Source organism: Lepidochelys kempii, chromosome 1, assembly GCF_965140265.1.
Source record: "Lepidochelys kempii isolate rLepKem1 chromosome 1, rLepKem1.hap2, whole genome shotgun sequence".
Taxonomy (NCBI): Eukaryota; Metazoa; Chordata; order Testudines; family Cheloniidae; genus Lepidochelys; species Lepidochelys kempii.
Window position 1 is genome coordinate 52887015 of NC_133256.1, and position 23356 is coordinate 52910370.

The 23356-nt window shown below is 39.8% G+C and overlaps 1 protein-coding gene across 3 annotated transcripts in view; it reads left to right on the forward strand.

Annotated features, from left to right (window-relative positions):
- The window catches only part of FREM2 (FRAS1 related extracellular matrix 2), a 222782-nt gene that overhangs the window by 113955 nt on the left and 85471 nt on the right, over positions 1-23356 (forward strand). For all 3 annotated transcript variants that reach the window (XM_073342495.1, XM_073342500.1, XM_073342508.1), the window contains exons 4-6: positions 3458-3688; positions 8026-8151; positions 11784-12035. In XM_073342495.1, coding sequence (XP_073198596.1) covers positions 3458-3688; positions 8026-8151; positions 11784-12035 — 609 coding nt within the window. The remainder of the gene's footprint in view (positions 1-3457; positions 3689-8025; positions 8152-11783; positions 12036-23356) is intronic.

Genomic DNA, 23356 nt, shown 5'->3' on the forward strand with positions numbered 1-23356 from the left:
TCAAACGTGGCCAGTCCAACATTGAGAAAAGATTGAGGACTAGTTTAAAAACAAGAGCTGTTGGGGGAAAAAATTCTTCCCTCAATGCTACATTTTTATTTTTACAAAATGAGGGATAGGGTTGGGTGGTCGGATGGTATAATCCAAAAGAAGAAGTATCTTGAGATGATGCTGCCAGTGCCAGCAGTGCGGCGAATCCTGCTCGCGTTACTCACCTGGACGCCACTGGCTTTGTGTGTGTGTATATTTGCATGCCCACACGCATATGTGCAATGTTGTTCTCTGGTAGCTGAGTGACTGGGGAGGCTGAGGGACTTATTACTACTTGTAACTAAGGAGGGTCTACCGTAGTTCTAATTTCCTTTTCTTTAGTTCTGTATTTTTGAGCCGAAAGAGTAGGATTCCATTCCTGGCTCCCCAGGCGTATGTATTAGGAATTAACCTACATCAGTGGTGCCCAAACTTTTCCTGTCATGCCGCCCCTTACCAATAGTGGAATCTGTCCAGCCCCCACCCCACTGCTGCACAGTTGGCTTAGCAGCAGCGCTGGGGGCAGAACTGGGTATGGGGGAGGAGCTGTGGCTGGAGGCAGAGAGGCAATGAGGCAAAGCTGGGCTGGGAGTGGAGAAGGGGGGAAGTGGAGCTACAGTTGGAGCTGGAGCAGGGCTGAGGGCGGAGTGGGGCTGCGTGGTCTCCCTACCACCCCCATAGAGGCTGGCGTGGGCCTCACTGTGGGCCCCCCGGAATGTTCCTCCAGCCCCCTTTGGGGGGCATGCCTTACATTTGTGGGACCACTGATCTACGTGCTGCAGACAGGCACAATAACTGTATACAAACCACACACGCTGGTGTGTGATTAATTGTGTATAATAGTTGTGTCTATCTGCAGCACATAGATCAATTAAAATGTGAATAATTGAATTGATAAGGGCTAGTCCCCGGAGCAGAGTGAGCAGTATTTGATCTTGTCATTAAACATGAAGAATTCACACATACTGAGTCTGTGAACAATAAAGAGATGCAGAGTTTTCCCTAAAGACAGAAACCTGTCTTTTTTTTGTTGAATCCATTTATGTTTAGTGGGATACCGAAGAAGAGCATCTGTTGAGGAGCTTACATTCCTGAAGATCCGTGTTTTATAAATAAAGACAACAAAGAATTTGGATTCTAGCCCCAGTTAAATCCAAAGACAGCACTAACTCTTTGCCTATAAGTTTAGGAATTGTTTTGAGAGTATAGTCATAAAGTTTGTCTCCTGTGCATTTGTTTTGTAGAACACAGTGGGCAGCAAACTGTTAAGACAAACATTAACATATTATCCTTTACCAGCCATGCTGCTGTGAACTGATCGTGATCCAGCAATGACCAGCATATGCATTAGGAATTGCAGCATGTAGGCTCATTTTCTTCCGTCAGTGTTGCCAGTGATTCGTGGTTGATCCAAGAGGTGTTGAAAACTGCTCACAGTGGATGAGGAGTGAGAAGGGGGGAAAAAGTGCTATCACATTCTACAACCTCACACATATCTCTGGCTTCTGGATCTGCTTTTTTTAAATTCCAATTCCCTCTGCACTGGCAGTATTGATACATTTGGACGCTGAAATATTAATCTTGCACAGGTTCAGGTCAAAGCACAGGCAGGACTTAAACTGATTGGAAGAAGAGGAAAAACCGTTTAAGTCCCTGATTCAGCAAGATACGCTTCAAGCACGAGTAGTCCCACTGAAGTCAATAGGCACTGCTTAAAATGAGGCACATGTTTAAGTTCTTAGCTGAAGCAGGATCTAAGTGACTCTGTTTATGACCATTAACTTGGCTACGTACTTCTTTTTTCTTTCAAAGAGCAAATGCTACATCGGAAAATAATATATAATAACAGGAGTGCTGGAACAATTTGTATAGTGGGGGTGCTGAGAGCCATTGAACCAAACTGTAAACCTTGTATCTGATGGAAACCACTGCAAGCCAGAACCCATAGTTCCAGCACCTATGTGTAATAATAAAGCACAAGTTAAGGAATTTTCTTGATTGGTTTAAATTGTTATTGATATTGGCTAACAGATACTGATTTTATTCAAGGAAGTAACAAGACAAATTTGTCGTCTGACCTTTTCAATAACAGTATGTACAAAATTTTCTGCCTCTGTAAAGTGAATTCAGTTTAGTTTCTAAATCCTTTGGACTCTGATTCTAACAAGGAAGTGATTCCAAGACTGACCGGCTGGTTAACTTGAATCTGACTAACCTAATCCTGCTGAGTGTAATTCCAGGATAAGAGTGCAAAAGTTGTTAGGGGAGGTTCTTATCCCCCTTTCCTGTCTCTGTATACAGGGTAAATGGCTTGGAGTGGCAAAAGGGTCTTCAAAAGCCCTGGATCTGGCAGGGGGAATCCCCCCATGCCAGAAGTGGGAAAGACAGCCATAAGTTGTATTTTGAGGACCTCCTCAGAAACCCTGTTGTGGGGGGCATTCCTGTGGTGGAGATGAGGGCAGAAATATGTGATGGAGACAACTTTGACAGGCTGTCTAATTTACATTGAGGTAGCCCAATCTCAGGAGGGCACAAAGATGACTTAAAGATACCTCAGACCCACAGTTTCCTGGGCTGCAAGTTCTGTGTTTTTTCTCTAAAGGGCACAGTGCTGAATTTCATCCCTCGGCTTTGCTACCCGATTTTGACCTGAGTTATCCATGAAAAGTTTGAGATTAGTGGTGGCCATTATATAAAGACTGAAACAATCTGATGTCACAGCAAATATAGTTATTGTAGTGAGAATGTCACTATATTTCAGATTTCATAACCATTCATTGTCATTTCCCGTGTTTAGTTTTTCATAACTTCCCCAAACTTCCATCTTTCAAGCTAAAATTTTCCAGGCTTGGTCTCTGCCTGAAAGTGGTAAATGGTTTTTTAAAAGTTTCAGCAAAAAGGGTTCAGGCATTTTTGAGTAGCAGAGAATTAAAGAACAAAAACAAAAAGTTATTTTAAACAACTATGTAACTGAAATGTCCTGGGGTAGAAAAGCTGACATTTAGCCTGGAAAGTATTGAATTTACCAGCAGTTGGTTTTGATTTGGGTGACAGTAGCCAACCTTGGTTAATCTGTGTTTACCTGTGCTGGATGTTCCAACTCAAATTCTGAAACAGAGTAACAGGGTTACGTTGGGTGGCTCCTATGTATTTCTGAAGATTTACCCAACAGCCTAAACCCTGCAGATACCCTCTGTTGGGAAAAGTGTATATTTTCTAAACTATTATTTGGTAATGGGAAATCAGTAATTATTATAGTTCAAACAGGAGTTAATTCAGGGAAATTCTATGGCCTGTGTCATATGGAGGTTAGGTCACTAGATCATAACAATGGTTCCTACTCACCTGGAAATCTATGAATCTGTGAATGACAGAAAAATAGAATTGATCTGTTGTTAATGGTCCTATTTTCTGTTTTTCTCAACAGGTATTAGCACTAAAGATGGAACTGCTGAGAGGGATAAAGACTTCAAAGGAAAAGCCCAGAAGCAGGTGCAATTCAATCCTGGCCAAACCTTAGCTACCTGGAGAGTGCGGATTTTGAGTGATGGTGAACATGAGCAGTCTGAGACCTTCCAAATTGTGCTTTCTGAGCCTGTCATGGCTGTCCTAGAGTTTCCTGAAGTGGCTACAGTGGAAATTATTGACCCAGGAGATGGTAAAGACATTTCAAAAATGTTATTCTGAATCTGTAGATGCAGCTGCAGAGAAAACTGTAAGAAAGGACTGGTAAAGTGATTCCTTCAATATTATATTTTTGAGGACAGATTTAGGTATCATCTTGATGTTTTGTCAGAGGTCACATTCAGCTTTGTAGTTCCTGAGAACCTAATGAATGTGGTGTGTTTTTGTGTGTAATATATTTTTTCATGTCTTTACCCTCGTTTATTAGTTCTGCATTGTTTTATTGTGGACTTAATAGAGCTGCTTTTGAGGCTCATAGTCTTCCTAAACCTTTTAGGGTACCCTTTCCAATCAAAATCCATGCTCTCAGTAGTGCTCATGCGCTAGTAGGCATCTGCCTGCCTTGTAAGGTCAGGCAAAAAAACCTTAAACCTTCTTCAAAGGTATAATTATTGGAGTGCACAAAGGAAATCAGCTTAGAGAAGTAGAGAAAAAACTCTGCTTTGTTGTTCAATATACTTAAAAAGTGTAACCTGATGATGTTGATTTTATCTCATGTATATTTACCTTATACTAAACAGTGAAATAATTTACACACCAACAGTGGCCTCCAAAGGTAGTTCTAAATTCAGAAACCACTTTCATTACCCCAGAATTAAGTAAATCACTCACGATTTCATTAGCTGAATGCGTGACTCTACCAAATCATGCTGATTAGCTCAGAAGACATCTTCTATTTCCTCTAATAATATTTCCAGCTAACGCAAGTTGCTCAGAGTTTAGTTAATGTTCGCAAATCCCTTTAAATATGTAAAGTGCTATATTAGGTATATCTGGCTTCAGTTTACATTGTAAGCTCTTTGGGTGCTACTGTAGCTTCTTCTTCATCATAATAAGCAATTAGGCATTATTGAGCCAAATTCTAGCCCAAGCTGTTCCTTCAGCACAGAGGCTTCAATATGATGTGCCTGCAACCCTGTTTCTCTGAAACAACATTTGCCTTCTGACTTCAGGGCTGGTGTTCCTATGGGAGTGAGAAATACCTCTCTAGAGCTGAATTACAGTAGGGGAGATTGACTGGGGTGCATGGACCAAGATAAGCCTTCCTGGCTGATGCTCCTCAGCAAAACATACTATTTTCCCTGTTCCTCCTCCCCACCCAATCACACATGGAGTAAGGGATGGTCAAGCCCCTTCAGTGACACTTGAGCCTCCCAAATAATATAAAGATCTGCTCCATTTCCTCTTCCCTCCCAACTTCAGAAGTTCTGCACAGGTTGCTGCTGCCCGAGCAGGGATTTATGGGAGAGAAATAGCATTAGGGGTGAAGGTACAACTGGTTTATTTTCAGGGATACATTTGACAGCTGAGGTGTCAACAATAGATAAAACGATAGTTGAATGTAGGTGAGGAGAGAAGCGATAACAAAAGCATGTGCTGGAGTAGCAGCCCTACTAACATTTGGAGGTTTTGCTTTTGAACTGCATCCAGACACTTGAAACAAGTGGTCATGGTCACAGAAAGATGTCAGTAAGGAATCTTGAGAGAAGCAAAGGCTGGAACAGCCTGTTTTCTATGGTTCTTTTCAAATTAACACTTGAAGGTGGCTGGGCAAGAAAAAATGTGTCCAGCAAATCTTTTTCATTTGCTAGTTTCAGATTTAGAATATATCAAACCTGGGGGTTATCTTGCATTCCTATTTAGTTACAGAGGGCAGCACTGTTTGTAGATCAAGTTCAAAATTAAATACAGTATGTTGAGGACATGGAAATGACTAAGCATGCAGTTCCTATAATCACCAATGGGCGCTCTAGCAGGGTTGTGTGTGGTCCTTAATCAGTGCCAGCCCTCAAGATTTCATATGGTAAGAGGGGGAACCTGGGACTGGTTTGGCAACTGGAGGGTGCGGGGGGAAAGGGTTGGTCTCTCAATTCATCTTTCAAAATGTTGGTGGATCGTGTGTACAGGTGATGACAGGAGTCAGTGTTAAAACTCCCATTTACTGAAGTGGTTCAGAATTAGGCACTAAATAATGAGACCCTGCTGAAAGCTGAGCCAGACCTTAATAAGTGCGAAGTACTGTTGTGTTACAACAGGAAGGTTTTGAATAAAGAAGAATTTTCATATGCTAATTCTAGAGAATATAAACTCAGTCAGCCATGAGCCTTAGGCAGCTATTATAACACGGAAACACATAGGCCATTTTCCCAAAGATTTTTGCAACCTCCACATGTAAGATTTGTTAATTTGTTGTGTGCAATTTTAAACAGTATAGTTACATAGTCATGCAAAGACAGGATGCACAAAACGTATTGCATCTTTAACATTTTTTCCATAGGATAGAATTTTTCTGCATTAATTTATTTCCACAGAAAAAGAGAAATCAATTCTTTAAAGATTAAGCTGGTATTACTTTAAAACTAAAAGGTTGATATTTTTCCATGGGTTTTTTTGTCTTTCTGAAATAATGAAAGTTAACAGATCTTATCAAACCAGAATTACAGCATTTTCATAGCAGTCTTTTAACCTTCTCTCATGCCAGCAGCATTTTCCAATTGCAGAAAATGTGTAGTGGGACATCCTTTCAAATAAATCACGTTACACTTTCAAGAAATTGCTTACAAAAAATTCTGAAATAACCAAATAATTGGCTTTGAATAGTCATCTAAGTTATACAGAATCATTACAGCAGTTGGATTTTAAAATATGGAGGTTGGTTGGTTGGTTTGTTTGTTTTACCCTCTATATTAAAGTAACCTTGGTAAATTACAGATAATCTTTGTTGAAATTGTAAGGGTGGATGGATACTCTGTATCCACAACTATCTATTTCTCTTAAGTTTCTGGTGGACATAAGAAAATAGAATCTGAAATCCAAAGGCACCATAAAAGCCAATGGCCTTTATAGGAATATAGAATAACTAGAAGTTTTTGTTTTCAGATTGTGCAGTATTTTATTTGCTTTGTCTGAAAAATAGGACCTGACATTCTTACGCTTGATGTTTTTAAAAATTCTGCAGAAGTAGAGAATGCTAAAATAACTTTCAAAGCTAGTGGTGAATTTTTTCCATCTTCCCTTCTGGCACCCAAAAGGAAATAGCTAGCTTTAATTAACAGAAGATACGTTCCCAGCCAAAAGAGCAAAACTGGTTACAAGAAAAAAATATGCCTGCAGCACTTATTTAGATAAGAAAAAGGAATTCCAGAGAACATGAAAGAGATGTCTTATTTTTTTATATATGTAAGCCTAAAGAGATAATGGACATGCCCAAATCCTAAATGTTTTACAGGCTTTTCTGTGAGTTCACACTAATGGCCAGTTTTCTTTTGAAGTCTATGTTTTGGTTACACAGTTTCAGAAAAATCAAACAAAGAACAAAATTAGGGATCACTCGTCGGCTGGTATATTTATAACTTCTTATAAAATCAAATTATTATCATCTTTATATTATAGCACCACATGCTAACCACTGTACAGAGAACAAAAAGATGATCCCTGTACTAAGGAGAATACTACTTCATATAGTGTAGAGTCAAAGTGAAAGTCACAAAGGACCCAGTCCTACATCTTAAGCACCCCAGATGCCAAAGGACTCCAACACATGTTTTGTGTGTGCAAAATGAGCAAGAATGGTCTTAACAAACTTCTGTCAGAGAGGAGGATACTGAAATGATTGTGTGATCCTCAGTGGTGAACCTTTCCTGGCTAACAACTAGTAATAATAATAGTCTAGAAATACTAAAAGATCTTGGATAGAATTCTGGATGCCCATTGGAGGACCAGTCCTTCAAACCCTTACTGACAGGTGTAATGGTAAATCATGTGATTTGTCCCATTACAGTGATTAAATCCCAGGAAGTGGAACTACTAATCAGTAAGTGCTTAACAGTGGTTCTCAAACCGTGGGTCGGGACCCCAAAGTGGGTTGCAGCCCCGTTCTAATGGGGTCGCCAGGGCTGGCATTAGAATTGCTGGGGCCAGAGGCTGAAGCCAAAGCCTGAGCTCCATGACCCAGGACTGAAGCTGAGGCTTTTGGGTTTGGACTTTGCCCCTCTCCTCCCTCACCCCTACCCAGGGTGGCGGGGCTCAGATGAGCTCAGACTTTGGTCCCCCTCCTGGGGTCGTATAGTAATTTTTGTTGTCAGAAGGGGGTCACGGTGCAATGAAGTTTGAGAACCCCTTCCTTAGAGCATCTGGCCTTGGTACTGGCTTTCTTTTTGGCTGCAAAATTTCACATAACATTTCACTATACCATTGAGAAATGAGTATTTTGTTACATTGAATTTATGGGAGGGGGGAACTTCTGGCTATTTCTCCTGTGACTCTTTGAGTATATAAAATAACACAATTAAATATGTGTGATTTCTGCAGAATCAACCGTTTTTATTCCTCAATCCACATACACAATTGAAGAAGACATTGGGGAACTGTTCGTTCCTGTCAGAAGAAGTGGAGATGTCAGCCAGGAATTGATGGTGATCTGCTATACACAGCAAGGTAACAGAATCTAGATTAAGTGAAAATAATAACCAAGGCTAAAATAATTATTATTTCTGTCTGCAGAATATACAAATAATTCCCAGCACTGGTAATTATTTTCTGCTTGTATAGTTTCTATGTCAATTGGTAGTGCTATTCCTCTTCACTTTATTTCTTAAACTGTTCTGTGTGTTGTTAAATAGATGCTGTGTTCCATTATAGAAATAGTTGCAGTTCATTGATCGATATTCCTTGCCTATTTCACAGGGTCTTGTGTACAATACCTAATGTCTGGAAGTAATGTCAGTTATGTTTTTTGAGATCCTCCAGATGAAAGATTCTCTACAGGTAGTATGATAGTAGACGTAGTCTTTCCATTTGACTTCATTAAACAGTGACAAGCTTTTAAAAAATGTTGTTTGAGCTGATAGAGCTTTCAAGATACAGCTGTGCTTAGCATAGCTAAGTGCATAGTTTTTATGACAGAGAGAAATATATTTTGGCTTTTTTTCTTGAGTATTACAGGTTTCCTCTTCTTTTTAGTGAGAAATTCTAGTATTTATAGAAACACCACAGAATGCCAATAAAGCAGCAGAACCACTATGGTTCTGCCTCAAAGAGGCCTGAGGTCTGGAGAGGCTGTGCTACAAAGCTGAGCTCCAGGAAGGTTTCTTTATTGATGTTTGTAAAGAAACAATTGGGTGGAAACCTCTTTAGAAATAAAAATAGTACTTATTATTATTCTTGTTTCTGCTAACCACCCCTTTGTTAAGCCTTTTGTGCGCTTATTTTGGCTAGCTATTCTTCTTCCCTTCTAAACTAGATTTGTAAACAGTAGTCTCCTTTTTGGTATCTGCAAATTATTTTCAGGGATCATGTTCACTTTGATACTCAGTGGTTTGAGCATTGGCCTGCTAAACCCAGGGTTGTGAGTTCAATCCTTGAGAGGGCCATTTAGGGATCTGGGGTAAAAATTGGGGGTTGGTCCTGCTTTAAGCAGGGGGTTGGACTAGATGACCTCCTGAGGTCCCTTCCAACCCTGATATTCTATGATTCTATGATACCTAAATAACATAATGTTTGAAACTCAGGTCAGTAGACAGTTAAATTATCTATATTACAGCAGGAAATAATTGCAGGTCCAATGTAGAGCCCAGAGTTGTTTGCATCTGCAAAATAATGAGCACGAAATAGGATGTGTAATTTAGGGCCTTTGTATATAGGTGTCTCTTTTTATTTTATTTTTTTATTTTTTCCCTGACTAGAGCTGTCCCATGTTTTTCCATCAAAATGATTTTGAACAGAAAATGTGGTTTCTGCACCAAAAGTTTTCAGTTTTCTGTTGGGAAAATTAAAATGAAATATTTCATTTTAGGTTAGATTGCCCTGAATCGAAATACTTAGGTTAGTGGAACTGAATCAAAATGTTTCATTGTGGCTCTGTTTGAAAAGGTGAGCTGCTGCAGTGCATTGTGGGATATGTTGTTCGGATGATTTATGCATCTGTTCTGCCCTCTGGGCTGGGCTCCTTGGCCAGACTATATTTCTCCTCTGTGATGTACCGTGGTCTCTCCTCTAACTGAACCACCGTGGTGCATCGTGAGAGATGTAGTTCAACCAGGGAGCTCATCCCATAGGGAGGAACAGGAGAATGAGGCACCAGGCAGCTCATCTTAATACAAGTCAATGCTGAACTGAGCTGTAATGAAACATCTTGGTTTAGGAATGTCAAAATGTTTTGTTCAAAATTGTCAAAACAAAATGGTTCAGCATTTCTGAATCCATTTTTTAAAACTTTTAATTTTATGAAAACTTTCAATATTTCAACATTTTGTCCTGAATTGGAATAAAAATAAACATTGGAAGAATTTCCCAAAGGACAGAAGTTCCAGCTTTCAATCAGCTCTAATTCTGAAACTGGTAAGACCTTTGATGAAAGCTACTTGGTTAATTTTTTGCTTGTAAAACCTGAGTGGTTAGCTTTTCGACCGCATTTTTCACCTCATGATGTAGTTTCTTTACACTATGTTGAGGTATTTGATGTAAAAGCCTGTAGCTGAGCACGTTATAAAATGCTTTTTCAGTACAATTATAGCGCATAAGCTTAAAACTTCTCTCACTCACTCAACTGCCTGGCTCTTGCAACCCCAAGAATAATTACATATGGCTCAGCATAGCTGAAAGGTTGGAGATCCACCAAATTAAAGGCACAGAAATGGAGTGGTGTTTTGAGATACTCACTTATCAAAAGAAATCTGGGTAGTAGGAAAGATTAATGCTTTTTGTAGATGACCTTGGATGCATAGTTGTCAAGCTGGGAGAATTAAATTAAGTGCATCTGCAGCTTGTAATGAAATCCTGAAAGCAGGGCACATACTGCAACAGTGCTGGTTACCTAAGAATGCCTTTCCCCCTTATTATTGTTACATATATGTACATTTACCAAGTTCACCTCTTTCAAGTACAATCCAACCTGCTGACTTTTAAAACAGAATATTTGCGAAAAGCCGTAACACCTTGAAAAACATTTTCTTCTTAACCAAAAGTTTCTGGGCTATGTTGTGCCCTTGAACTGTGCGCAACTCCCAGTGATTGACATGTTAAAGTGACCTGTTAAATTGCGCTGATTAAAACCTCTCTCTTTTGTGTAACGCCTTATTTATTGGCAGAAATGTGTAATATTTTGTAAATACATTTGTGGAATAGTTTCTCAGCAGTTGTACTGGTTATTCTATGCAAGGTTAGGTGGCCAAATGTTGAGTTGAATTTTAATCTTTTTCACAACATTGGTATGTGGATATTACAGCAGTTTCCTATCTGGAAATTCCAAAGAGATATAGTTAGTGCACACTTGTTTGGGAATGAAAACAAAGAGTGCCAGAATTTGGTTCTAAAAGGATAACTGGAGAGGATTAATGCAGGGCTATCTCAGCAGTGACTTTATAACATTTTTCAGATGAGAGAAATTGTTATATTTTATCAGTTCTGTATCATGGGCTTCTTCAGTCTTGCCAGCAAACAGAAAAAAACAGAGAAATGAAAACTATTGTTCCTTGTGCTCATTAAAACAAATAGAGTTTGCATTAGTTGCCATTAGGACAGTTTTAAGACCATCTTCTCACACAGAACATAGTCCAGTTCAAAAAAATCCCATTTGAGCTCACTGATTTGTCATTAGTCAACTTGTTCTGCTATTAAGAATTGTTTATTTTGTACATCATAATAATACCAATGTAGTATTATGGTAAATACTAAAAAACAAACAAATTCTGTAAGAGATAGCAACCCTCATGCTTCACGGCTTCACTCTGCCTTTGACTATTGGGAAAATTAGAAGGAAACTTTCCGTGGGACAGGCGATCTCCTAACTGCCTATTTCACTGTTTCTTAACACCTTTCTCAGACTCAGCTGATACTGGCATCTCTTGGAGAAAGAATACTAGATCTACCATTGGCCTGATCCAATATGGCAACTCCAGTGTTTCTTTGTACATGCATTTAATGGATACCTGTACATACTTTGCAATGGATGCATCTTATCAGTCTAAAAATAAATAGGAATAAAAATGGAAAGCTAAAGAGAATACAATTCAACCTTAGTAAGGGATTCTTTAAAATATTACAGGTACTTATTTACTTCTGTCTCACAGGAACAGCAACTGGTACTGTCCCAACGTCTGTGCTGTCCTACTCAGACTACATATCCAGGCCCGAGGACCATAACAGCATTCTCCGCTTTGACAAAGATGAACGAGAGAAAATGTGCCGTATTGTCATCATAGATGATTCCCTGTATGAAGAAGCTGAGACATTTGATGTTCTGCTGAGCATGCCGATGGGTGGAAGAATTGGTTCGGAATTCCCAGGGACTCAGGTTACTATTGTGCCTGACAAAGACGATGGTAAGACTTAATTTATCAAGATGGTATTACCAGTGAGGGACAGAAATGGCATATAATATGGCCCTTCAATCATGATGTAAGATCTGGGTTTACTGGATTTCCTCTCTCCCTCACTTGATTCAAATGCATGATCATGGCCTTCAGAAGTTTTGAAAGCATAATTAGGGGGATAGTGATTTTTTTTAAATCACTATCCCCCTAATTAAAAGTCAGTATTGCTATTTTAAACTTCAAGAACATGCAATCATTGTAAAATTAGCTGAGTATTGGAAGCTCACCTTTCCACTCTGACAGATTTCACGATTTATCTCCTGTGGATAAATTGGAGAGAGTCCAGCGAAGGGCAACAAAAATGATTAGGGGACTGGAACACATGAGTTATGAGGAGAGGCTGAGGGAGCTGGGATTGTTTAGCCTGCAGAAGAGAAGAATGAGGGGGGATTTGATAGCTGCTTTCAACTACCTGAAAGGGGGTTCCAAAGAGGATGGCTCTAGACTGTTCTCAATGGTAGCAGATGACAGAACGAGGAGTAATGGTCTCAAGTTGCAGTGGGGGAGGTTTAGATTGGATATTAGGAAAAACTTTTTCACTAAGAGGGTGGTGAAACACTGGAATGCGTTACCTAGGGAGGTGGTAGAATCTCCTTCCTTAGAGGTTTTTAAGGTCAGGCTTGACAAAGCCCTGGCTGGGATGATTTAACTGGGAATTGGTCCTGCTTTGAGCAGGGGGTTGGACTAGATGACCTTCTGGGGTCCCTTCCAACCCTGATATTCTATGATTCTATGATTCTATGATTTCTGGAGGGTGTGATCTGGGAGGTCACACCGAATGGAAATCGATGATGTTTGTTATCCACGTTCCTTACTCTTTCTAGTTAAGCAAAGGCTGCTGCCTCCTGATAATCCAGAAGAGTCTAGTTCTTGTTACAAAATATGAATACAAGCCGTTGACAAATCTGATGTCAGAATAATGTTCATATTTTGTATCAGGAGACCAACACAATTAGATGCTTTGTTTCTGGCCAGAGTGACCCATGGCTCTGATGTATTGCTTTGAAAGGAGCAGAACTTTGTTGATGGGCTAGAGATCTGTGGCAGGAGAGGTGTAGGGCTGGGGAGGGGATGGGGAAAAATATTGTATTCTCTCCTAGAGAATGCACACTAAAGCTAATGCTGCCTGAGGCAGCAGCATCTTTTGTGCAATCTCCGTAGCAGTAGAAAGGAGTCCCAGGTAGCATATTACAGGTAACAGTCCCAGTCCTTTAACGGACTCTGCCCTGAGCTCAGTGAGTTTTAGGGGCTTGCGTGGGTCGAAAGCCTTTTTCTCACTCAGGAGGATTGTTCTCCTGGAAATTCTGTGAAAGGAATATTGTGGAGTTCTCTAATTTCCAGTAGAATGTTTTTTCCTGTCAGGCTGTGATCTGGCCTGCAGTTAGATCATTGTGTCTACTAGAATTCTTTGAGGGAGTTAACAAGCATGTGGACAAGGGAGATGCAGTGGATATAGTGTACTTAGATTTTCAGAAAGCCTTTGACAAGGTCCCTCACCAAAGGCTCTTAAGCAAAGTAAGCAGTCATGGGATAAGAGGGAAGGTCCTCTCATGGACTAGTAACTGGTTAAAAGATCAGAAACAAAGGGTAGGAATACATGGTCAGTTTTCAGATTGGAGAGAAGTAAATAGTGGTGTCCCCCAGGGGTCTGTACTGGGAACAGTACTATTCAATATATTCTATAAATGATCTGAAAAAGGGGTAAACAGTGAGGTGGCAAAATTCGCAGAAGATACAAAACTACTCAAGATAGGTAAGTGCCAAGCAGACTACGAAGTACAAAGGGCTCTCACAAAACTGGGAGTCATTGTGGATAGTTCTCTGAAAACATCCACTCAGTGTGCAGCGGCAGTTAAAAAAAAAAAGCTAACAGAATGTTGGGAATCATTAAGAAAGGGATAGATAATAAGACAGAAAATATCATATCTATCTAAATCCATGGTATGTTCACATCTTCAATACTGCATGAAGATGTGGTCGCCCCATCTCAAAAAGGATATATTGGAATTAGAAAAGGTTCAGAAAAGGGTAACAAAAATGATTAGGGGTATGGAACGGCTGCTGTATGAGGAGAGATTATTAAGACAGGGACTTTTCAGTTTGGAAAAGAGATGACTAAGGGGGGATATAATTGAGGTCTATAAAATCATGACTAGTGTGAACAAAGTAAATAAGGGAATGTTATTTACTCCTTCTCATAACACAAGAACTAGGAGTTCACCAAATGAAATTAATAGGCAGCAGGTTTAAATCAAACAAAAGGAAGTATTTCTTCACACAATGCACAGTCAGCCTGTGGAACTCTTTGCCAGAGGATGTTGTGAAGGCTGAGACTATAATGGTTCAAAAAGAATTAGATACATTAATAGAGGATAGGTCCTTAAACTGCTATTAGCCAGGATGGGCAGGGATGCAACCCTATGTTCTGGGTGTCTCTAGGCTCTGATTGCCAGATGCTGGGACTGGACAACAGGGGATGTATCACTTGATTATCTGTTCTGTTCATTTCCTCTGAAGCACCTGGCTTTGGCCACTGTCAGAAGACAGGATACTTCTTTGGTCTGATGCAATATGGCAGTTCTTATGTTCTTATGTCTCATAGAGGCCGATATGAAAAAACGTATCCTTACCACACAGTACAGTGCATGCCCTGTGTAAAGCTGATTTCAGAATATTATGGGCACAGTAGTTTTTCAGTACTTAAGAATATAACTAGTTACCTGTTAAAAAGCTGAAAATTGATATCCCTCCTAATTACACTATAAGTACCCAGTCTGCCTGGAATTTCTAACGTGTGACCCTGTGACGTGACAGAGGTGATTTTGTTTTCTGTATGGAAGGTTTGAGGTAATCAACTGCAACATTCATGAGCTATGGCAGTTTGAAATATCCAGGAATTGTGCTTCTTGCAAAGTTTCTCAGAGTTTATTAATCATGTCATATTTCAAACACAGGCTGACATAGAATGTTCATAATTAGCTTACTTCACTGCCCTCAGCAAACACTGGTATATTGGTTTCAGAGTAACAGCCGTGTTAGTCTGTATTTGCAAAAAGAAAAGGAGTACTTGTGGCACCTTAGAGACTAACCAATTTATTTGAGCATGAGCTTTCGTGAGCTACAGCTCACTTCATCGGATGCATACCGTGGAAACTGCAGCAGACTTTATATACACACAGAGAATATGAAACAATACCTCCTCCCACCCCACTGTCCTGCTGGTAATAGCTTATCTAAAGTGATCATCAAGTTGGGCCATTTCCAGCACAAATCCAGGTTTTCTCGCCCTCCACCCCCCCACACAAATTCACTCAGGAGAGTGAATTTGTGTGGGGGGGTGGAGGGCGAGAAAACCTGGATTTGTGCTGGAAATGGCCCAACTTGATGATCACTTTAGATAAGCTATTACCAGCAGGACAGTGGGGTGGGAGGAGGTATTGTTTCATATTCTCTGTGTGTATATAAAGTCTGCTGCAGTTTCCACGGTATGCATCCGATGAAGTGAGCTGTAGCTCACGAAAGCTCATGCTCAAATAAATTGGTTAGTCTCTAAGGTGCCACAAGTACTCCTTTTCTTTTTACTGGTATATTGGAGCATTTTTGTAAGTTTAATTAGTTAATTTTTGAGATATTTGATGTTTTGGGGGGAATTTTACTGAGTTCACAAACTTCTCGGCCATTTCTGACAGAGTAATGTTGGGACCTGTAGTTTGCAGGCTTATTAAAGACTGAACACAAACCAGCTGCGTACATGGGCTATAAGATGTGCAGACGTCTTAAAATTTGAAAAGAAAGCCACAGGTATCCCCCGCAGAAGTTACTGGACATGCAAACTCACCTGGAGGTTCAAAGCACGGACTTCAGTGAAATCTCCACCAGTGCTTCTGAGAACTGTGTTTAGCATTTATCCCACTGAGTGAAAATGTTTAGAATAATATAGTCACTCATTTTGTTAGGTGCAGTTGCAGCTTATGCACACACTTTAACACAGTACCTATATGGTATCTGTTATTACCATCAGGATGTCTTTGAGTAGGTAGCTAAGGCGGTAAACTGATCAATAGTAACATAGCCCAGAAAAACTAAGATCAAGTTACCTTACATAATGGCCATGCACCAAAGATGGAATTAAAAAGAAAAATCTTTATGCTAATGTCAGTAGTAGGAAACGTTACAGCAAAAGCAGTTTGCTTCCTGTACCATCTCAGCTTTAACTGTAGTGTTCACTGCATTCTTATAGCTATTGCCTCAATCCTGCCAACTCTTGCACACATGAGTAGCTTTACCCACAAGTAGTCTCACTGAGTACACTTATTCACATGCAAAAGGGTTGAAAGGGTGTGGGTGTTATATTTCTAATGTGAAGTAATGGAACATTCTATATTGGCTGGCAAAAGAAAAACAGTAGCTGTTTTGGCTGTTAAAAGGTAAATTTTCTTTTTAGGTACAAGTGTTCCTAGACACATCCCAATTTATCTGTCACAGCCTAATATGTTGCATCTGGTATATCTGAAATATTTTGTAGGCCATCCCACACAGAGGTAGCTGTGCAGTGCTTTCTGTGTCAGTGAAACTTCTCCCAGAAGAAATTCAAGTGCTTTTAAAAAGCTGCTGACAATTCATTTAGCACGTCACTCTTCTGTTTAGAGTTTGAAAAAATCTGAATGCACTATAAAGAAGTATACTAGAGGGATCAATTCAGAAGTATAATGCTTTTTGGTTTTGTCTAACTTGATAGTGTCCTTATTTAATATTTTGTAGGTCACCTGAGAAGTCAATATTTTGGAAAGTAGCATAAAATGATCAGTAGAATTTAAGAATCATTCCTTCTTTATTATTGTGTATGCTGCACAAAATTCCTGGTAATTGTGTTCAGTCCTTTGATTTGTTAAAAATATGCCACATGAAAGAAATAGCATTTTCATTGGCTTTGTAATATTATAAATATACTTGTATCTAAAACATCTCTCCAATGGAAGAGTTAAGGTTGTGACACATTTATAGCAACCTATCAAGTGCAGAAATATTATCATACTAATCCTGAGTCCCATTACTGCACATCTGTAGGGGATATGGAGCTATATTATTATTCTTGTTTGTTTGTTAATGGGATTTACACTTAGGTAACAGAGATTCTTTGGCCAAATGTAACAGCCTGTCATTTTGTGCTGATTTCCCAAAACACTGTGACTGGATTAACATCATGCATCAGTGTCTGGAGGTCATAAACCACAAACAGGAAAGGTCAAAGTTTAATAATTCTACATCAGGTCTTTCATAAGGAAGTCAAGTCAGCACTAGAAACTTTTTGCCTATATCCACTGGCATTCAGTGCAAGTTAATTAGGAAACATTCATCTTCAAAACCTTTGATCAGTTTCTTTTCTTTCTGGTATAAACCCATGGGATTTAAACTAAAATAGTTGAGTTTGAATATAATAGTGACAATTGATAAACCAAGAATAATTGAAAAGACTCACCTCAAGCTTTATGGTGAACCCAAGAAAGATTAAGTGTAATATTCCCCTCAGGGAATACAGTATTTAAATGTGGCTTATGTGCAGTTAAACTGTGTGGTCGGAACAAAAATTTGTAAAGAAGTAATTCTAAATGAGGCAAGTACTGGTGTATTACAGGCTGAGGAAATATGGTTTTAAAATCTACAGTGCTGTGGGGATATTTTTACTTTGAAACTGAGTTTCCCTAATACAGCACAAACTTGAGGATAGAAAAGGGGCAAAAAAAATCAATCAAAGGAACACCAGTCCAGGTCCTCATCAGGGGGTTGGACTAGATGACCTCCTGAGGTCCCTTCCAACCCTGATATTCTATGATTCTATGATGTAAATAGCATTTGGAATTGTTTGTTTCAATGTTACATATGCTACCACAATTGAAATGTTAAATAATAACATGGATCTGTTTGCGTCAGAGATTAAGGTTACAAAACATAACATGCAGAAGGAAGTACAGTAGGTGAAGAAACCTACAGAAAGAGTATTTACATATGGTCATTTCAGCTTGCAATTCCAAAGTTATAAACACTTGACTATGTGAAACTCTTCTGGGAGTAAAGGGAACCAAGCCTTTCTACCTTTGGCAGAACCCCCCTCTCTCCTCCCTACCACTAAAAACAACAGAATAATTTTCAGTGAATTTATCTATATATAGATATGGATATAGATATACACACACTCTCCATGATCATATTTCTGAAATTTTAAACATTGAACTAAATATCTGAAAGATGTTTCTTTAATACAGAAGTAGATAGCTGGTAATCAACTGCAGAAAGAAAACATTTTATTATTTATGATCCTGTAAGGGACTTACCCCAAGGCTTAAGGTATTTAAAGTCTGAAAGAATCAAAAGCTCTGTCTAAAATTTCAGGATATTCTGACATCTGAATGGAAAAATCATGTCCTTGGGCTGCATTTGTGCAGTTGCAGCGCTTTTAATAGCCAGTCTGTTTAAAGGGTACTAAGATCTAACTCTGAATGCAACTTTTAAGTAACAAAGGTGGCAATGCTTTGAAAATAAATTCAGGTTTTAGAATGTCTGAAGGGTGTACAGTAAGATAGAATTTAGGTGCATTTTAAACATTGCCTGGTTAGTGCTTGTAAGGGGGAGCACAAATACCATGAATACGAGCAGCTCTCTGCAGCATTTTGGGGCGACTTTTGATAGTACTGTGGTTAGTACTGAGAATAATCCTGTCAGCCTCTGGTGCTGAGTAGGAGATCTTCCCACTGAGTTCTGTACTTAAATTCTCTTGTTTCTGTTAGGGATTGATTGCACAGGGGAACGGGTACGTTAAAGAAGGCACAATGCCCACTCTGATGTCCACTGATCCTGGTCCACTTGTGAGAAAAGTGGAGGTGGTATTATTAAGACAGACAACAAAGCAGTTAAAATTGATGGAAAACCTTAATATTAAAGCAGTCTGAAACCAGAAATGTTGAGCCAGATCCAAAGCCAACTAAAGTCAGTGGAATTCTTTGGGCTTTGGATCAAGCCTCAAATTGGCAGTCTCAACCATCTGGAAATATATTGTCATCTCAGAATACTACTGTGAAGTCTTTCATCTCTGTAGGATAGTTAGAATTTTAATAAACAATATCATTTAGGAAATGAGGGAGGCAGAAAATAACCAGTGACGGACACAAAGGTCAACAGGCTGTATCAGGTAAATTAAAGAAAATGGAGTCTGTGCCATTACTTTAAAGTTACTGGATAGTTTAGAGTTGTAAAAACCTTAGCCAAGGTAAGGAGGAATATTTACTGGATATCTATTTAGGAATAATATAAGCCGAATGTAGAAAATTTTTGCAGGAAATGGGATGATTGCTTTCAGAAAGGGAGATCCCAGAAACAGCAACAGTGGTGTGTGCAGTGATTACATAGTATGTTACCAGACATGCCAAACCCACGAAAAAAACACAGAAATTGGGCTTGTTTTTGGCTTAATTGGCTTGTGAGTTGCTTGTTGGCTCGGTTTTGGTTTGTAACTTATTGCTTGTTTGGCTTGTAGCTTGTTGCTTCTTTTTTTTTTTTTTGATCGGCTCCCAGTAAGGCGAGACAAGGGGAGAGAGAGTCAGGGGTGCACAGCAGGCCCACCACAGACCCAGACTGCACACCAGGGGGATCTAGTCACATAGAGCATTGGGATTTTTAGGAATTGGCTTGTTTTGGCCTCATTTTAAAATGGGATTAGCTTGATTTGTGGCTTATTTTGAAAGTCGGGGTGCTTATTTACTGCGTGAAGGTTGGCAACTATGTATGTTACAAAGTGGCCTAAAATTTTCCAACTAAAAGAAGCAAGAACCAACTTCTGCTGGTCAGAGAGACAGGCTTTTGAGCTATACAGAGCTCTGCTTTGGGTCTGGAAATGTACTCTGTGTATCATCATTAAATACAAGATGGAACAGATTGTTTAGCCTAAGTAGTTAACATATATTTTAAGAGATTATTCAAGGTGAAGTGGTCTGTTAACACCTCTACAGTCAAAGACAAAAAGAGCAGCTAAGTGGGTTAGAGATGGTTGTAATAAACCAAGAGGCGGATTAAGTTTTCATGGGGCCCTCTGCCAGAGCAAGTGGGAGGCCGCACATCTTCCATCTGTGGCCCCAACCATGCCCCCACACCGTTCTTCCCCTTCCCCTTGCTGTCCCACCCCTGTTCCACCCACTTCCCACCCCATTCTACCTCCCCACTGCAGCCCCAAGACTGGAGAAGCTCTGCACCCCCCTCCCACTAGGGCCTCAGGGCTGTAGCAGAGAGTGAGAGCTCCCCCAGCCCTGAGGCCCTGGCAGGGAGCCAGACATGGGTGATGGGTATAATAGCCTCCCCGGTGCTGCCGTGGGTGCCAGAACCCCAGTTGCGGGGTTTGGTGGGGGAAGTTTTGCTTTATTATGCCCCATGCGGGTTCCAGGGCAGATGATGAGGCAGTATTTGCTACTCAGTTTCCCAGGTTCATCAATAATCTCCCTGGACTCCAGAGAGATTACTGATGAACCCAGGAAGCTGAGTAGCAAATACCACCTCCTCAGCCACCCCAGAACCTGCATGGGGCATATCAAAAGCTTCTTCGGGACAAGAGTGAGACTCTTTTCCCCCCGGGTGGCGTGGGGTCTAGGGAGGGGAGGCACTCTTGCAGCTGGCCTGGGGCTCCTCTGGGCCGTGAGGTGTAAATGTATTAGGATCCATTGGTACCATAAAAATATAAGATATTATGAATTAATAAACCGACCCCAGAATAAACAAAAATTGAAAAATTGTATTCACCATTGCTAACAATAAATATTTTGTTTAACATGAGCTTGCATTTAATACATTCATTTTCACTCGTGAAATATTATTTTTGTTCACTAAAAGATCATTTCACCATCTTCACTCAGCCAACTGAATAATCAGGCTTAGCAATATTCTTTAGACACAGAAATTGTACTTGTATGAAATGTTTAGTCATCTAATAAACAAACTGATTCAACATTTCTCTGAATAAAAAAAGTAAGTGGCCACTAAAAAGTCCAAACAAACAGTTTCTGCATTAAATACAGCAGATGTTAAATTTTCCCATAAAATAACCGTATTGGAACAATTTGCACTGAATAATCACTAACCCAGTGATATGTAGACTTATTGTCTTAACCGTCTACCCAGTTGCTTTTCATCTGCATATAAAAGCAAGTAAATCAGTTAGGTAAATAGAACAGCATAAAGAGATTGTATCAGAATTTACAATCCAGTGCCACTGGTAATGAATAATGTATAATCTTGCTCCCAAACACCCTGTATTAAAAACCACGGGCCAGATACTGCCCTCACTTATTCTCATGGAATCCTCTGCAGGGAGATCCAGGGGTGTAATTTAGCCACACTTTTTCATGAACCACTTTACAGTCAAGTATCATTTTTACCATGGTTAAATTCTGCCCTAGGAAATGCAGATGTATCTGCCATTGAAGTCAGTGAAGGTTGTGTATGCTCATATAAGGGCAGGATTGGCTCACAGTGTTTAAAGAGAATGGTAGTTTACAACAAAAAAGCATATTTTAGATTGCATGCTGTCCTTTTAAAATAGATTCTTATTTCTGTACACTTCTGTTCAGAGCACTGTGAGAGTGCACAGCTCATGTACAATTAAAGAGAAGCTCAGGCTAAGTTCTATTGCCACACTTCTACACCCAGCTGAACACCTCAGATTGCTCAGGTGAAAAGGAGAGGAGAATTTGGCCCAAGGTCATTGCCTCAGTGAGCTTTAAGTCTGAGTCAGACAAATATGATATAGAGGAGCAATGCCCACACAAACAGATATGGAGACGTTGTTTGCAAGAAGATCAGGGAAGAAAGGCCAGGCATGAAGACTGGGTTCAGAGGCGCACTAATGATCACTTAATGCAATGATCTGATTTTACTATATTTCTCTCTGGATGCCAATGCACTCAGTTTAAAACCAACAGTTGCAGCACCTGGGGATTGAACTAAATAGTGTTATGTTGTTGTAAAAATGGATTTTGTGCCAATATCAAACTCTTGGGTGGTCATCATGTTTAGAATCTGAAAATGAACAGCAGTAATGAATAAAATGGTAGAGCACAGCAAAAAGGAGAATGTTTGTGAGAGGCTTTCTTCGGTTTAAGTTGTTGGGGAGGTTATCATCTCCCCAGGTGTTCTTTTTTTCTTCCCAAGTACTTAGTGCTGCCAAGAGAGCACACTGCCTCTCTGCAGGACATACGAACACTCTTCTTGCCTTATTAGAATTGCTGAAAAAAACATACTGTTCACAGCAGGAAGGGCGTTCAACAGATTTGTTCCACTTCACTTACATAAGGCTGGCAAGCAGCCATTCAGACTCCTCCTGTGGAACCCCTGTTAAACATTTCAGCACCATTACTGGGGAGGCGAAGGCCAGAGGCTTATATCACAGCATGGTTTTCAGTTTATTTAGCTTGTCAAAGAAAATGACCACGTTAGCCTTCACACCATCCCTTGTAGGGGAGAGCAGTTCTGCCCCATTTTACAGATAGGTAAACTGAGAGATGGAGAGATTCAGTGAGTTGGTCACAGTAACACAGCAAGCCAGTGGCAGGGTTAGGAACAGAACCCAACTTTCCTGGGTCTTCTAGTATTCTACAGGAACCACTAGCTGGCACTCACTCTGCAAGCAGTTAAACTGTAAATATCCCTAGAGGAAGCATACAGATTAAGCCGATAACTCTTTGTCCTACCTTGAGTGGACATAGGGTGACCAGACTTCCCTATAAAATCGGGACCACTTTCCCCATGTGTCCCGATATTTTCCTCGTTAAATCTGGTCACCCTAAGTGGACATGAAGAATAATTGATCCCCATCCTCTTTGTAACAGCCCTTAATATAGTTGAAGACTGTTATTAGATTCCCCCCTCAGTCTTATTTTCTCAAGACTGAACATGCTTTTTTTTTACCTTTTCTCATAGGTTAGATTTTCTAAACTTATCATCTTTGTTGCTTTTCTCTGGACTCTTTCCAATTTGTCCAGATATTTCTTAAAGTGTGGTGCCCAAAACTGGACACAGTACTCTCAAATACAACACATCTGTTAATATTCTCCAGAATGATATTTGCTTTTTTTTTTTTTTTTTGCAACAGCATCACATTGCTGACTCGTATTAAATTTGTGAACAACTATAACCCCCAGATCCCTTTCTGCAGTACTACTGCCTAGCCAGTTATTCCTCACTTTGTAGCAGTGCATTTGAGTTTTTCTTCATAAGTGCCCTACTTTGCA